Source organism: Dendropsophus ebraccatus, chromosome 7 (assembly GCF_027789765.1).
Source record: "Dendropsophus ebraccatus isolate aDenEbr1 chromosome 7, aDenEbr1.pat, whole genome shotgun sequence".
NCBI classification, from domain to species: Eukaryota; Metazoa; Chordata; class Amphibia; order Anura; family Hylidae; genus Dendropsophus; species Dendropsophus ebraccatus.
In genome coordinates, this window is record NC_091460.1 from 109,062,933 (window position 1) to 109,076,925 (window position 13,993).

The following is a 13,993-nucleotide window of genomic DNA, read 5'->3' on the forward strand; positions in this document are numbered from 1 at the left end:
GATGTCTGGCTGTTTTCTGCAGTGTGAACGGGTCCTAAACCAGACGACCTATATAATAGTAATGTGCGTAAATACGGTTCTCTCTCGAGGACCAAGAGATACCCTACAACAGTGATGCGGAACCTTCGGCCCTTCAGCTATTGCAAACCTACAATTCCCATTATGCCTGGACAGCCAAAGCTTTGGAAGGAAACGGTTCCCCATCCCTGCCCTATAACAATGGACGTTATATACATGGATCATCCTCTCCAACCAGTTGTCACACGTGAAGGAGATGAGCTCTGTCCGTGGTGCTGAAGAGTCCAGCTGCCTAATCTGGGCTTACTCACCTGGGCTCAGCCTCCATCTCCTATAGCACAGGTGTCAAACTCCGGCCCTCCGGCTGTTATAAAGCTACCATTGCCATCATGCTTGGGTAGCCAAAGCTTTAGCTGTCCAGGCATGATGGGAACTGTGGTTTTGTAACCGCTTAAGGGCCGGAGTTTGACACCCCTGTCCTATAGCGTTCCTGCTGAGCATGGTTATACTGGTTGGTTGCTGGTTAGCGGGCCCAGTAAGAATGGATTATGGCTTTGATGCTTGTCCTTTTGGTTGGGGCATCAAAACAAATTGCTATGGACCCTATGGCAGTAATAATAGCCTGTATGTCAGCACATTATGGATTCATAATTCATGGACTCATCCATATCCTGATCCCATGCTACAGTCATATAGACCATGATATCATCCAGGCTACAGCTATCCTCCCCTGACCTTGCAGCTCCCCCCATGAGCGATGTACAAGCGCAGCTGGAGAGGCTGCCAATGCGTCTCTCAGCTGTCATGCATGCCGCAGGACAGGCCTCTACTCACTGTTACACGCAGTGCATGGCGGGCCGACCTGCTCCCCGGTGCAGCCTTGAGAACAGCGCTCCTCCTGCTTTCATGGCCGTCCAGGAATGACTCCTCCATCCGCGCGTTGGCGCAGAATGACGTCACCGCCACAAAGTAGCAGGGTCCTGGAGACAAGCCTCGGCAAGCGGAAGTGGAGTGGTGGCGTGGTGCATGCCGGGAGCCAGGAGGACCAATCAGAGCGGTACTGGCAGTGAGGGCGGAAGCGTATCTCTGAAGTCTCCTCACATGAGTGTTTTGGCGCCCTGACGGAACGCAGCAGCGCTGAGCGGCAGATGGCACAGGCTCAGGGCACGGTGCTCTCCTGTCATAGAGTAAGTCATATCGCGATACACTGTAAATCCTGACATGTCACTTTCCAATTCAGGGGAGCTCTAAGACACTCCCTTATATCTTTTTAGTTGCCTCTTCTATTGGTCCTCATACAGTTCTAAGCACAGACTAGAATACAGTGTAACTTCTGTAACAGCAGGACTATCATACAGTCCATCTGGCTGCACCAGGGGATAACTAAGTGCTCAGCAGGTCACCCATGTTTACTATGATACACAGCCATTGTATCCAGCCAGGTTCTCCCCCGCCGCAGTACCATGGGCAACAGGAAAGTGAGGTAACCCCTCCATGTAAAGGCCCTATTCCACCAACAGATCTGACGACTGATTATCTGCCAAAGATTTGAAGCCAAACCCAGGAACAGACTATAAACAGAGAGCAGGTCATAAAGGAAAGACTGAGATTTCTCCTCTTTTCAAATCCACTCCTGGGTTTGGCTTCAAATCTTTGGCAGATAATCTGTTGTCAGATCTGTTGGTGGAATAGGGCCTTAAGTCTGGGTATATGGACCCCTCTCCCTCAAGAGCCAGAGAGTTATGCTGCGTTTACATGGAACCATTATCGTTCAAATTTTGTCGATACCGATCGCATTTGAGCGGTAATCGTTCCGTATAAACACAGCAAGCGACGAGCAAGAAATCGTTCATTTTGGTCTTTCAGCACATTCTCAAATCGTCGTTGGTTGTTCGCCAAAAATTCGCAGATCGCTTTGTGTAAACAGTCTTTCAAAGATTCACCCTATGTTTGAGATGGGCTTAAACGATCGCTATAACTATTTTTCTACTAATTTTTCTCTGTCCAAACGCCAATCGTTTTAAAAACCAAATTGTTGCTTCAAAATAGTTAAACGATCGATTGGGCGAATTATCACACCATTTTAAACGCAGCATTAGGCTACATTCACGCCTGCACTACGAATGTGCATCTGTTGTGCTACAGGCTTCATGAAGCACTACATTGCCGCTTCATTAGTGTAGCGATCTATGACGCAAAATGTGGTACACATTACATGTCCTTTTTTTTTTTTTTTTTGCGGCATGAATTGCAGCTCCATACACACGTACAGATGTGTGAATGGCGCCCTTGAATACCGTTGGTTCCATGTTCTGTTCGCAATTGCGGACAGAACAACAGATGTGTGAATGTAGCCTAAGGGTCCGATTCCATGAAGCAATTTTTCGATGATAAATGATCTCAAATGAGACCCCTATGGCGAACAACCGGAAATCATTACTTATGATTGTTCTTGTGGCCGTCCCGTCGTCGCTACTGCTAACAACTGAATGACGTCTTATTACACTGAACGATTTGCAAACGATCATTGATAAAAATAGGTCCGAATTCTATGAATAGACCAACGTTTTCTCGGTGGTCGTTTTATCGTTGTTAGCTATAACACAAAATGATTATTGTTCAATTATAAATGATCTAACGATTTTTCGAATGATAATCATCCACTGGAATAGGGCCCTAAAGCTGCTAACAAAGCGCGGCCTGTCCAGGTGTTATGTGGGCTGCCATTTGTGTGAAGAGTTAGCACGTACTACTACTTTACCTAACATATATGTACAAATCAACAGAACGCACTGGGTTATTATTGAAGAAAAAGGCATCATCATATTATAAATAATGCTGAGCAGACCTGTCAAACTGTTCGGTGCGGCAAAGTTCTCCAAAGCCGAACACTCTACATTTGATTCTCTGCGTCTGCAGAAGTCTGATGTCATCCTGGAAAATAGCCTATGGCTGTATCCATGTTTTCTTGGCAGCCTTAGGGTACTTAGGAACGATAATCGCTCGACCGGTTTATCGCTCCATGTAATAAATACAACGATCAGCCGATGACAATGATCATCGGCTGATCGTTGATATAGGTTCTGACCTATTTTTGTCGGGCGCCGACCGCGCACCGCTACGTGTAATAGCGGTGTGCGGGCGGCGACTAACGATATACATTACCCATCCACGCTCCAGGGCTGCTGCTGCGGTCTTCTCCTCCCCGGGTCCCGCGCGCTGTAACGTCAGAATGGCCTGTCAGCTGACAGGCCACTCTAACGTAAGAGCGCGCAGGACCCGTGGATGGGTAATGTATATAGTTATGCAAGGGCTGCAAGGACATCGCTACCGATGTCCTTGCAGCCCTTGTTTAACGATTATCAGGCCGTGTAATAGGCCCAGTAAACGAGCGCCGATCTAGCAGATCGCTGCTCGTTTACAGGTATTATTGGGCCGGGCTCGGCCCATGTAATACCACCATTAGGGTTCACACTGAGCAAATGGGGCCCCTCCGCTCTCCTCTCAAAGAATTTTCATGTCAATTCTTTGAGCGGAGGCGCACGAATCCTCCCATAGAGATGCAGTCTGACACTGAAGCAGGTGGGATTAGGAATTCTGCCCCATTAGAGAGGCGTTTAAATTCTGTAAGCTATAAGGAATTAAATGCAGAGGGTTTGGAGATCGTTGCCGAAGCCGAAAAGTTTGACAGGTCCGCTCAACACTAATTATAAATTCTGCAACTTAAAGGAGAAGTCCGGCGAAAATTTTTATTCAAGTTTTGTATTGCCCCCCAAAAGTTATACAAATTACCAATATACACTTATTACAGGAAATGCACATAAAGTGCTTTTTTCCCTGCACTTACTACTGCATCAAGGCTTCACTACCTGGATAACATGGTGGTGTCACTTCCTGGATAACATGGTGATGTCACAACCCGACTCCCAGAGCTGTGCGGGCTGTGGCTGCTGGAGAGGATGATGGCAGGGGGACACTGAGGGACACAGGGCACTGGAGGGACACTGAGCATCCCTCTGCCATCATCCTCTCCAGCAGCCACAGCCCGCACAGCTCTGGTAGTTCATCCCCAATAGTGTAAGGGTTGGGGGGTAATCTGTGACAGCCTAATTATAGTAAATGAAACATATTTCCAATGTACAAGCATTTCTTAAAGTGTATTGAGAGCTATAGACTCTCTAATCCTCCCATGTGTTGCTTAGTTTCATAACCTGTTGGCCTTAGTTTATGGCCTGTTGGGCATCCACTATCTCTAGTCACTTATGCTCAGTTCAATTGCAGTCACCGGATCTGTCCCATTAGTACTGGTAGTTGGTTTTCACTTCACATGCAGCAAGGGGGACTGTGGAAAAGTGTCTGTATTGTGACATGGCAACAGCAGGGTTACAGCTCAGAGAGGAAACCAGGAAGTAATCTCATGCCCAGAGATGAAAAATGGTCCAGTGATGTAAGTTACTATACTAAATGCAGTATGTTTGTTCTCTTTTACATATATGATTGTGGTACACATCTGATTTTACCTTTTTTTTGCTTCATGACACCACTCCTTTAAGCATACCCTTTAAAGGGAACTAATCAGCACGATTGTCCTGATAGGGTTCCATGCAGAACAGTATAGATCTGCTGTGCAGCTTGTGGAGCACACCAGCCGTGGCTGCTGCAGCAGAGTGTGCTGACAGACAGAGAGCTGACGACTCTCCCAGGTGACTAGTTGTCACCCCGTCTCCCAGCCTCACATGGTGTAATAAAACTTCTCTTTCACATTTATAAAACTACTGCTGCAGCTGCGGCTGGTATGCTCTGTGAGCTGCACAGTAGTCCTGTACTGTGCTGCTGGGAACCATATCAGCACAATCGTGCTGAATGGTTTGCCTATCGAGTAAAGGTTCGCCTTTTAAACATCTGATATATCATTGCCACTGGTGAGGTTACTCCGATACAAATCAACCACCAAGAAAGGTGCCGCTGCTTGGTCAGTGACTAATGCAGTATGCTACCATTGCCTGTTAGAGTAAGGAAATAAAAATCAGTAAGCAGTAGGTGCCTTTTGCTGACTTAACCTGTGAAACTTTATTTTTCAGGACTGCGTGGTTGCTATTGCATGAATTTAAATGCATATGAAAATGTCAGGAGAGCAGCGAAAGCTTCCTAACTGGATGGCTGAAGAGGATACGCACTGTACAAGCAAAGTTAAAAAGGTGAGTTTGCTTCTGTAAATCATTGATGTCTGAGTTATCTGTTAACCCCTAAGTAAATAACATGTTTTGACCATGGGTTGACTTGTCACATCCCAAGCCATAACTTTTTTTCTTTTCCTATGGACATAGCCTTTTTCTTTACTTTTGTTTTTATGTCTCTGCATTTCAAGCCCTGTCACACTTTTTACTTTTTGTCAGCAGAGCTGCATTGAGTATTGTTTTTGTGTGGGACAAGTCAACACTTAGGGCCCTATTCCACGGGCCGAGCAACGATGTAAACAAGCGCCAACCTGCTAGATCGGCGCTCGTTTACTGGGCCTATTCCACGGCCCCGATGATGACAGAGACTGCAGGGAGCATGTGAGAATGAGCAGGGCATATGTGGGCACATAAATGCAAAACTCTGACTGGGGAGAGGCTGGTTACAGCTATGAAAAGATTACCTGCACAGTCCTGTCCCCAGCCCCAGCCTGAAGTGGATCTGCTATGATTTGGAAGGTGGGGGAAACTTCCTGGGTCAGAGTACAGTGCTGTAGACGACGCTACCCAGACCATGCCACTCATGCTCCCACCCAGTACAGGGAGCTCTTAAACCAAAGCAATGCTCTTAAACCAAGTCACAATTTTAAAAATTTGTTCTTGGAAAATGCTCGCAATCGAAGTTACTCTTAAACCAAGGTACCACTGTATTTAGATCTGCTTCTGGGAAAGTTTCCTTTCTTTTTTTTTTTTTCTGCTACTACATCTCCTATTGAGGCTTTCAGTCAGCTTCTCAAGACTTCTTAATGAGCAATCTACACAGTTTTGTAGCAGCAACCCCCCTCCCCTTCAGCATCTCAGGGCTTACAGTAGGGCTGGGCGATATTGGCCTAAATCAATATCGCAGTTTATCGCACATGTAGTTGCGGTAACGATAATTGGACGATAAATATGACACGTCCCTTTGCAAGCCACACCCACTTAGGGTAAAAAAAAAATGGAACTCACTGAGCAGCAACTCAAGGCAGTGAATTTAGTCTATTATCATTATTATTATTATTTGTCCTTATTAGAAGGTCTCAGCAGAGTTATACAGCTACAAACACACAGGAGGGGGACAGATCTCTATATATACACACACACAGGAGGGGGGCAGGTCTCTGTATATACACACAGGAGGGGACAGGTCCCTATATATATATATATATATATATATATATATACATGTACACACAGGAGGAAGAAGGACAGGCTGCTATATATACACACACAGAGGGGGACAGGTCGCTATATATACACACAGGAGAAAGGGGGACAGGTTGCTATATATACACTATGTACACACAGGATGGGACAGGTCCCCCTTCCTCCTGTGTGTACATAGTTTATATATATATATATATATATATATATATATATATATATATATATATATATAGGGACCTGTCCTCCTTCCTCGTGTGTGTATAGGGACCTGTCCCCCTTCCTCCTGTGTATATAGAGCGACCTGTCCCCCTTCCTCTTGTGTGTATAGGGACCTGTCCCCCTTCCTCCTGTGTGTATAGGGACCTGTCCCCCTTCCTCCTGTGTATATAGAGCGACCTGTCCCCCTTCTTCCTGTGTGTATAGGGACCTGTCCCCCTTCTTCCTGTGTGTATAGGGACCTGTCCCCCTTCTTCCTGTGTGTATAGGGACCTGTCCCCCTTCCTCCTGTGTGTATAGGGACCTGTCCCCCTTCCTCCTGTGTGTATAGGGACCTGTCCCCCTTCTTCCTGTGTGTATAGGGACCTGTCCCCCTTCCTCCTGTGTGTATAGGGACCTGTCCCCCTTCCTCCTGTGTGTATAGGGACCTGTCCCCCTTCCTCCTGTGTGTATAGGGACCTGTCCCCCTTCCTCCTGTGTGTATAGGGACCTGTCCCCCTTCCTCCTGTGTGTATAGGGACCTGTCCCCCTTCCTCCTGTGTGTATAGGGACCTGTCCCCCTTCCTCCTGTGTGTATAGGGACCTGTCCCCCTTCCTCCTGTGTGTATAGGGACCTGTCCCCCTTCCTCCTGTGTATATAGAGCGACCTGTCCCCCTTCCTCCTGTGTATATAGAGCGACCTGTCCCCCTTCTTCCTGTGTGTATAGGGACCTGTCCCCCTTCCTCCTGTGTGTATAGGGACCTGTCCCCCTTCCTCCTGTGTGTATAGGGACCTGTCCCCCTTCCTCCTGTGTGTATAGGGACCTGTCCCCCTTCCTCCTGTGTGTATAGGGACCTGTCCCCCTTCCTCCTGTGTGTATAGGGACCTGTCCCCCTTCCTCCTGTGTATATAGAGCGACCTGTCCCCCTTCTTCCTGTGTGTATAGGGACCTGTCCCCCTTCCTCCTGTGTGTATAGGGACCTGTCCCCCTTCCTCCTGTGTGTATAGGGACCTGTCTCCCTTCCTCCTGTGTATATAGAGCGACCTGTCCCCCTTCCCCCTTGGGGGGTCCTGAGAGAGATCAGCCAGATCCCTGGGCTGTAGTGTCGGAGCTCAGTGATCCCCCTCCTTTCTCGGGCCTGGGATAAGACTCCTCTCTTCCGCTGCAGCCACGTCCTGCGTCTCTGCACATAAAGCACCCAAAACTATGAAATACCGCAGAGACCGTCCTGGCAAAGTTGAGGTCGGTTAACCGACACCAGAGACGGTATCGGTATTTTCACGGTATACCGCCCAGCCCTAGCTTACAGTTGGTGTTGAGCAGACCTGTCAAAATGTTCGGGTTCGGCATCCAACTTCTGCAGATGCACAGAATAAAATGCTGAGCATTCTTCAGGTTCAAAGAACGTTGCCAAAACCTGAACAGTTTGGCAAGTCCACTCAATATTACAATCCAAAAGATAAGGGGAGGGAATATATATGTTGCAGGGAAATGATAGAATCAGGGATTTGATCAAATCCCATGAAATGAAGAAATGACCACACCGTTACATCATTTCCCTGAAGAAAGTGAGGGATTTGATCAAATCCCCGAACCCTTTTAGGGTGCGTTCACACGTACAGGATCTGCAGCAGATTTGATGGTGCAGATTAGATGCTGTGTTCAGTTATTTAGGCGAAATCTGCTGCGGATCCGCAGCAGAAAATCCACTGCAGATCCTGTACGTGTGAACGCACCCTTAGGAAAATGATGTAATGAACGAGTCAAAACTCGCCCAGCTTTGTTTATTTAATAAGTAATATGACAATAGTCATTGAAAGGCAAATTTTTCGAAACTAATAAACAAAGGAAATAGGTAGTCAAGCAGATATTTTTTAGTGAATGCAATTAATAAATAATCACGTTCATTCTTTTTTTTTTATTATTATTATAACACGTTGTTGATTTGTAACATCTCGAGTTGCAGAGTACCTTACACATTTGTTTTTGTTTTACATTGCATTTTGGGATGTTCATAAGAACACTACTTTTATTCCTTGACCTCCAAATAAGGTGAATTTTCCTGCAATCTCAGGCAGACTTAGGTCGGTCTGGGGAACTGTTTCGGTAATTGTAGTAGCTACTTGAAGAGCGTTTCTAGGTAGCCAATCTTTTATAATTCAGACCGATTTGGTATAATTTTCTTATTTTTTTTACATCATATACGATCTTCACGATGGTCCTTTTTTTTTTTTTTTTTTTTCAGCCGATCTTTTTAGGTGTTTCGCTGCGTTTTCCCTTCAACCTTTAACGCTCTCTACCTTTTGGCATAAATAGCAAATAGCACAGAATTTTCGATCCGTAACCACCTTCTCCTAATGTATTGCCACATATATATCGCGTGCGCTGGATTTATTTTTACAAACGTCACATGATTCCGTTCCACAAATAATGCAACGTGCTTTACTGTCGCCGACATCCGCTTCCCCTTCTGACGCAAGTAACACTACAGATAATTGGCCCAATAGGATAAGCAATGCCCTGGCAACTCGTTCATTTCATCATTTCCCTGAAAGGGGTCGGGGATTTGATCAAATCCCTGGCTTTCTTCAGGGAAATTATGTAACAGCCAGGTCATTTCATCATTTCCCGGGATTTGATCAAATCCCTGGATTCTATCATTTCCCTGCAACATATATAACTATGAAGAATGCATATAACTCAATATTGTGGTGTGTCTTCACTTTCATGCTGCCTTAGTTGATAAATATCCCTATGTTTGGGTATGAAAAAAAATTCTGTCAATCAAGGCCCTAATAATAGGCAGCGTGAAAGTGAGGACCGTTTCCTTTTCATATATCTCACAGCATTTGATGATGATTTGGCTGGGTTTACACTGTGTTTTTTGCTGTTCGTTTTTACCCTGACGCCCAATGACAGCACCCCTGGAGAGGACCTCCCTCCGCAGGACAGGAAACCTGTGAAGATAAAATCTTGACACGCCTCTCCACACCTCAGTTCAGGTTTCCTGTCCTGCGGATGGGAAGCCTGTGATACATGTCCCGATCCGGGATGAAGATCTTCGATACCTCTTCCACGGCGACTGCAGGTCCTCCGGTGGCTGTTGCCTTGTGGGGCTCCCTGGTGGACTAAGTCTGTCTCCGGACAGCATCCTGAAGTCTGGTGGGGGTCGGGACCGCTGCTGCTTCTCACCGCCGCTCCCGACTTGTTGAGGGCTCGCGCTGGGGGCGGTGTGGGAGCATGGTGGAGCTAGAGGGGCCATGACCCTGTCTCTCCGGCAATGCGATATGCGCATGCGCGTGCTTCGCTGTGCGTAACGCGCTGACGTCGGCGTGCGTACGCCGTGACGTCACTTCCGGGTTTTCGCCGGCAGAAAAGCCGGGGGGAAGGGGCAGACTGCGTCCCACATGCCTTCGGCATCCGAGGCAACGAGACTCCCCCACCAGCCAGCCTGTTAACTATTTGGATTAAAGCTAACACTCCCTCTTCCCAGCATGTCTGAGCATTCGGAGAGAGGAGATAATGGACGCCAAAACCGCAAGTCCTCCAGATCATCCAGCCCGGTACCTGGGGGACAAGGGTCTGCAACTTGGTGAGACAAACCCTTTTTTTACTTGATTAATGGGAATGTATATTTACTTTGTAGGGATCCCGTACAAGCTCTAGATCCGGGGGAAAGGCAGAATCAAAGAAACATCATAAGGAATGCTCTGAGTGCAAGACTCCCTTAAGAGATGATTATGCCAGATCCATATGCCCTTCATGTGTAAATAATCTGGTAGCACAAGAATCTTCTGCCTTAGCTGAGAGCATTAAGAGAATAGTGAGAGATGAAGTGCAGCTATCTCTTAAAAATCTCTCTCAGCCAGCCCCAGTATCTTTAGCCTCTACTTCAGCTGCCGTTAAAGAGAATACAGTTTGTGACCTCTCTTCTTTTAGAGAACATAATACAGAAGAAGGGGAAATACAACTAGTGTCCTCTCCTGATGAGGATTCAGACAGCGGCCCTAAAAGTAAGGCCCTGTTCCCAATAGAAGACACAGACCAGTTAATTAAGGCCATTAGAGGGTCTATAAATATGGAAGAAACTAAACAGGCCCAAACGGCAGAAGACGCGCTTTATGAGGGGTTAGCTCCTAAAAAATCTCGCACCTTTTCCCTACATGAAAGTATTAAAGCAATTATTAAAAAAGAGTGGCAAAATCCAGACCGTAAATACTTTGTTCCCAAATACTTCAAACGCAAATACCCCTTTGAGGAAGGTGAATGTAGTACTTGGGACAAACCACCAGCAGTAGATGCTCCTGTGGCTAAAGTGGCAAAAATCAACAGTCTTCCCTTTGAAGACCTGGCGTCTTTACCGGACCCAATGGACAGAAAAGCGGACTTTTATAACAAGAAAACATGGGAAGCAGCTACAGGGGCCCTAAGAACCAGTGTGGCCAGTACTTGAGTCGCAAGATCTCTCAGAGTTTGGTTGAATGATCTAAAATCCACTCTGTCTAATGATCCATCTTGTTACAAAATCATAGAAGATTTCCCTATTCTTTCCAAAGCAGTTGATTTTCTTGCAGATGCTTCAGTAGATGCCATCAAGATGTCTGCTAGAGCAGCGTCCCTATCTAACTCTGCTAGACGGGCCCTGTGGATCAAATCATGGAAGGGGGACATTGCCTGTAAGGGGAAGTTATGTTCCATTCCTTGTAATGGGGAATTTCTGTTTGGACCCGTATTGGATTCTTTACTAGAGAAAGCATCTGATAGAAAAAAGGGTTTCCCCTATCAAAGATCTCAAGAAACTTCAGGGGGCAAAAGACAATACAAAAAGTCCTTTCGTCCCCGACAAGACAATAGGAAATTTAAAGTTTCAGGGAAAGGGAAAGGATTCCTGTTTAATAAGTCCAAAGATAACAAACCTAAACCTCCCCAACAATGACGGGGTCCCGGTGGGAGGCTGTCTGACTCTCTTTGCCCAGGTCTGGAGGAACATGTCCTCCAGCCCTTGGGTACTAAGCACAATATCTTGGGGGTTACTCTTGGAATTCAAGAGCGCCCCGAGAGTCAGATATCTTCCCACCAGGGTCTTGTCAGATCAAATAAAACAACAAGCTATAGAAGCAGAAGTCCACTCTCTGATAAGGAAAAATGTCTTAGTGCCAGTTCCTCCAGCAGAAATAGGCCAAGGATTTTATTCTCCGCTATTTCTGGTGAAAAAACCCAATGGAACATACAGGACTATAATAAACTTGAGAGACTTAAACAAACGTTTAATGTACAAGAGGTTCCGAATGGAAACCCTGAAGTCAGCAATAAACCTACTCTACCAAAATTGCTTTATGGCGTCCATAGATTTGGAAGACGCATACTACCATGTGCCTATACACTCTTCCCACCAGAAATTCCTAAGAGTTGCAGTATGCCTGAGTGGTCAATGGGTACATCTCCAATACAAGGCCCTACCGTTCGGCATTTCCCAGGCCCTAAGGGTCTTTAGCAAAGTCGTAGCGGAAATGACAGCTCACATCAGAAGAAAGGACATTCTTTTGATTCCTTACTTAGACGATTTCTTAATAGTTGCATATTCAGCATCTCTTCTCCATCAACAGCTCTCAGAAGTGTCTTCAGTGATCAAATCTCTGGGTTGGAATATAAACATCAAGAAGTCCAACTTCATCCCATCCCAGCAGTGCATTTTTCTGGGAGTCCTCCTGGACTCACAACAACAAACATCCTTTCTCCCTTCAGCAAAACAGGACACTCTCAGATGCCGCACTCAGGACTTATTTCTGAACCCCTACCCCACTTTCAGGGGTGCGATGTCAGTACTAGGTCTCCTAACATCCTGCATCCCGGCGGTGCTGTGGGCCCAATTTCACACAAGGACACTTCAAAACGACATACTCCAAAATTGGGATGGGAATCAGAATTCCCTGAACCATACGTTCAGATTATCAGCAAAAGCCAGACTAAGTCTCCTTTGGTGGCTGGAACCAGCCAATCTCTCCAGAGGGGTCAGGTGGTCTCCAAATCACCAGGTCAGAATCACCACAGACGCCAGCCCATGGGGATGGGGGGCACACTCAAGCCAGCAACATCTACTCCAGGGACCATGGCCTCCTCATGTCACCAACCAGTCCTCCAACTTCAAAGAACTATATGCAGTACTCCTAGCCCTAAAAGAGCTATCCCCTCAGATATCACAGGATGTATTAATTTACTCGGACAACACTACTACAGTGGCATATCTCAACAAACAGGAGGGAACCAGATCAAAGACTCTGTTAAACCTTTCTTCACAAATCTTCTCTCTAGCGGAACAGAATCTCTCATCTCTTGTGGCGGTCCATCTCAAAGGTTCCCTCAATCAGACAGCAGATTATCTCAGCAGAACTCATCTCCTACAGTCAGAGTGGTCTCTGAACGACGAAGTCTACGACCTAGTCATAAAAAGGTTTGGTTCTCCGACAATAGATTTGTTCGCAACCAAAGCCAACAGGAGACTACCCAGATTCTGTTCTCTCAACCCTCGGGATCATCCGACAGCAGTCGATGCTTTTTCCCTACACTGGGGTACGGAGAAAGGCTATGCATTTCCGCCACTCAGACTAATCCCCAGAGTGATAAAGAAAGTGATCGGGGACAAAGCAACGATAATTCTAATCGCCCCCTTCTGGCCGAGGAGGCCCTGGTTCACGGTTCTCAGACAGCTCTCACTGACTACACCGTGGGTGCTGCCAGACAGAGAGGATCTCCTCTTCCAGGGACCAGTCAAGCATCTGGGGGCGCCCCACTTGCACTTGACAGCCTGGATGTTGAAAGGGTAATTCTAAGAGGTAGGGGTCTGTCGGATGATGTTGTTAATACCCTATTAGCTAGTAGGAAAGATGTGACCTCCTCCATTTATTTAAGAGTCTGGAAAGCCTTCCTGAGGTTCGCAGATGGTAGACAGGATCCATTGGGCAAACCCAACATACCCCTAATTTTAAGTTTTCTTCAAGCAGGGCTAGATAAGAACCTAAGACCCAGTACTCTTAAGGTTCAAGTCTCAGCACTCAGCTCCTTTTTAGACTATAAATTGGCAGAAAACTCGTTAATCAAAAGATTCATCACAGCGGCAGTCAGATTAAATCCCCCTAAGAGAGTGACAGTACCCCCTTGGGATCTAAATCTAGTTCTAGATTCTCTCACAAGTCCGCCATTTGAGCCGCTAGATGAGCTTTCCTTGAAAATATTGTCTATTAAGCTAGCCTTCTTATTAGCCATCACTACTGCCCGTAGGGTAGGAGAGCTGCAGGCCCTCTCAGCATATCCACCCTACACTCAAATACTAGACGAGAGAGTCATCATGAAAACCCTACCTTCATTTTCCCAAGGTAGTTTCCGAGTTTCATAAGA

General features: G+C 46.4%; 2 protein-coding genes across 3 annotated transcripts in view; one reads left to right on the forward strand and one right to left on the reverse strand.

Moving 5' to 3' along the window:
- Positions 1–968, reverse strand: part of PURG (purine rich element binding protein G) — a 49,039-nt gene extending 48,071 nt beyond the window's left edge. The window contains exon 1 of the mRNA XM_069978125.1: positions 853–968. The gene's annotated coding sequence lies outside the window, so the exon portion shown is untranslated. The remainder of the gene's footprint in view (positions 1–852) is intronic.
- A 149-nt stretch (positions 969–1,117) lies between these two features.
- Positions 1,118–13,993, forward strand: part of WRN (WRN RecQ like helicase) — a 103,999-nt gene continuing 91,123 nt past the window's right edge. The window contains exons 1-2 of one of the 2 annotated variants that reach the window (XM_069978129.1): positions 1,118–1,205; positions 5,100–5,216. In XM_069978129.1, the coding sequence (XP_069834230.1) occupies positions 5,130–5,216 (87 nt within the window). In that variant the 5' untranslated portion in view covers positions 1,118–1,205; positions 5,100–5,129. Of the gene's footprint in view, positions 1,206–5,099; positions 5,217–10,129; positions 10,191–13,993 lie in introns of those variants that run through there. The other variant, XM_069978130.1, reaches the window with a different exon arrangement.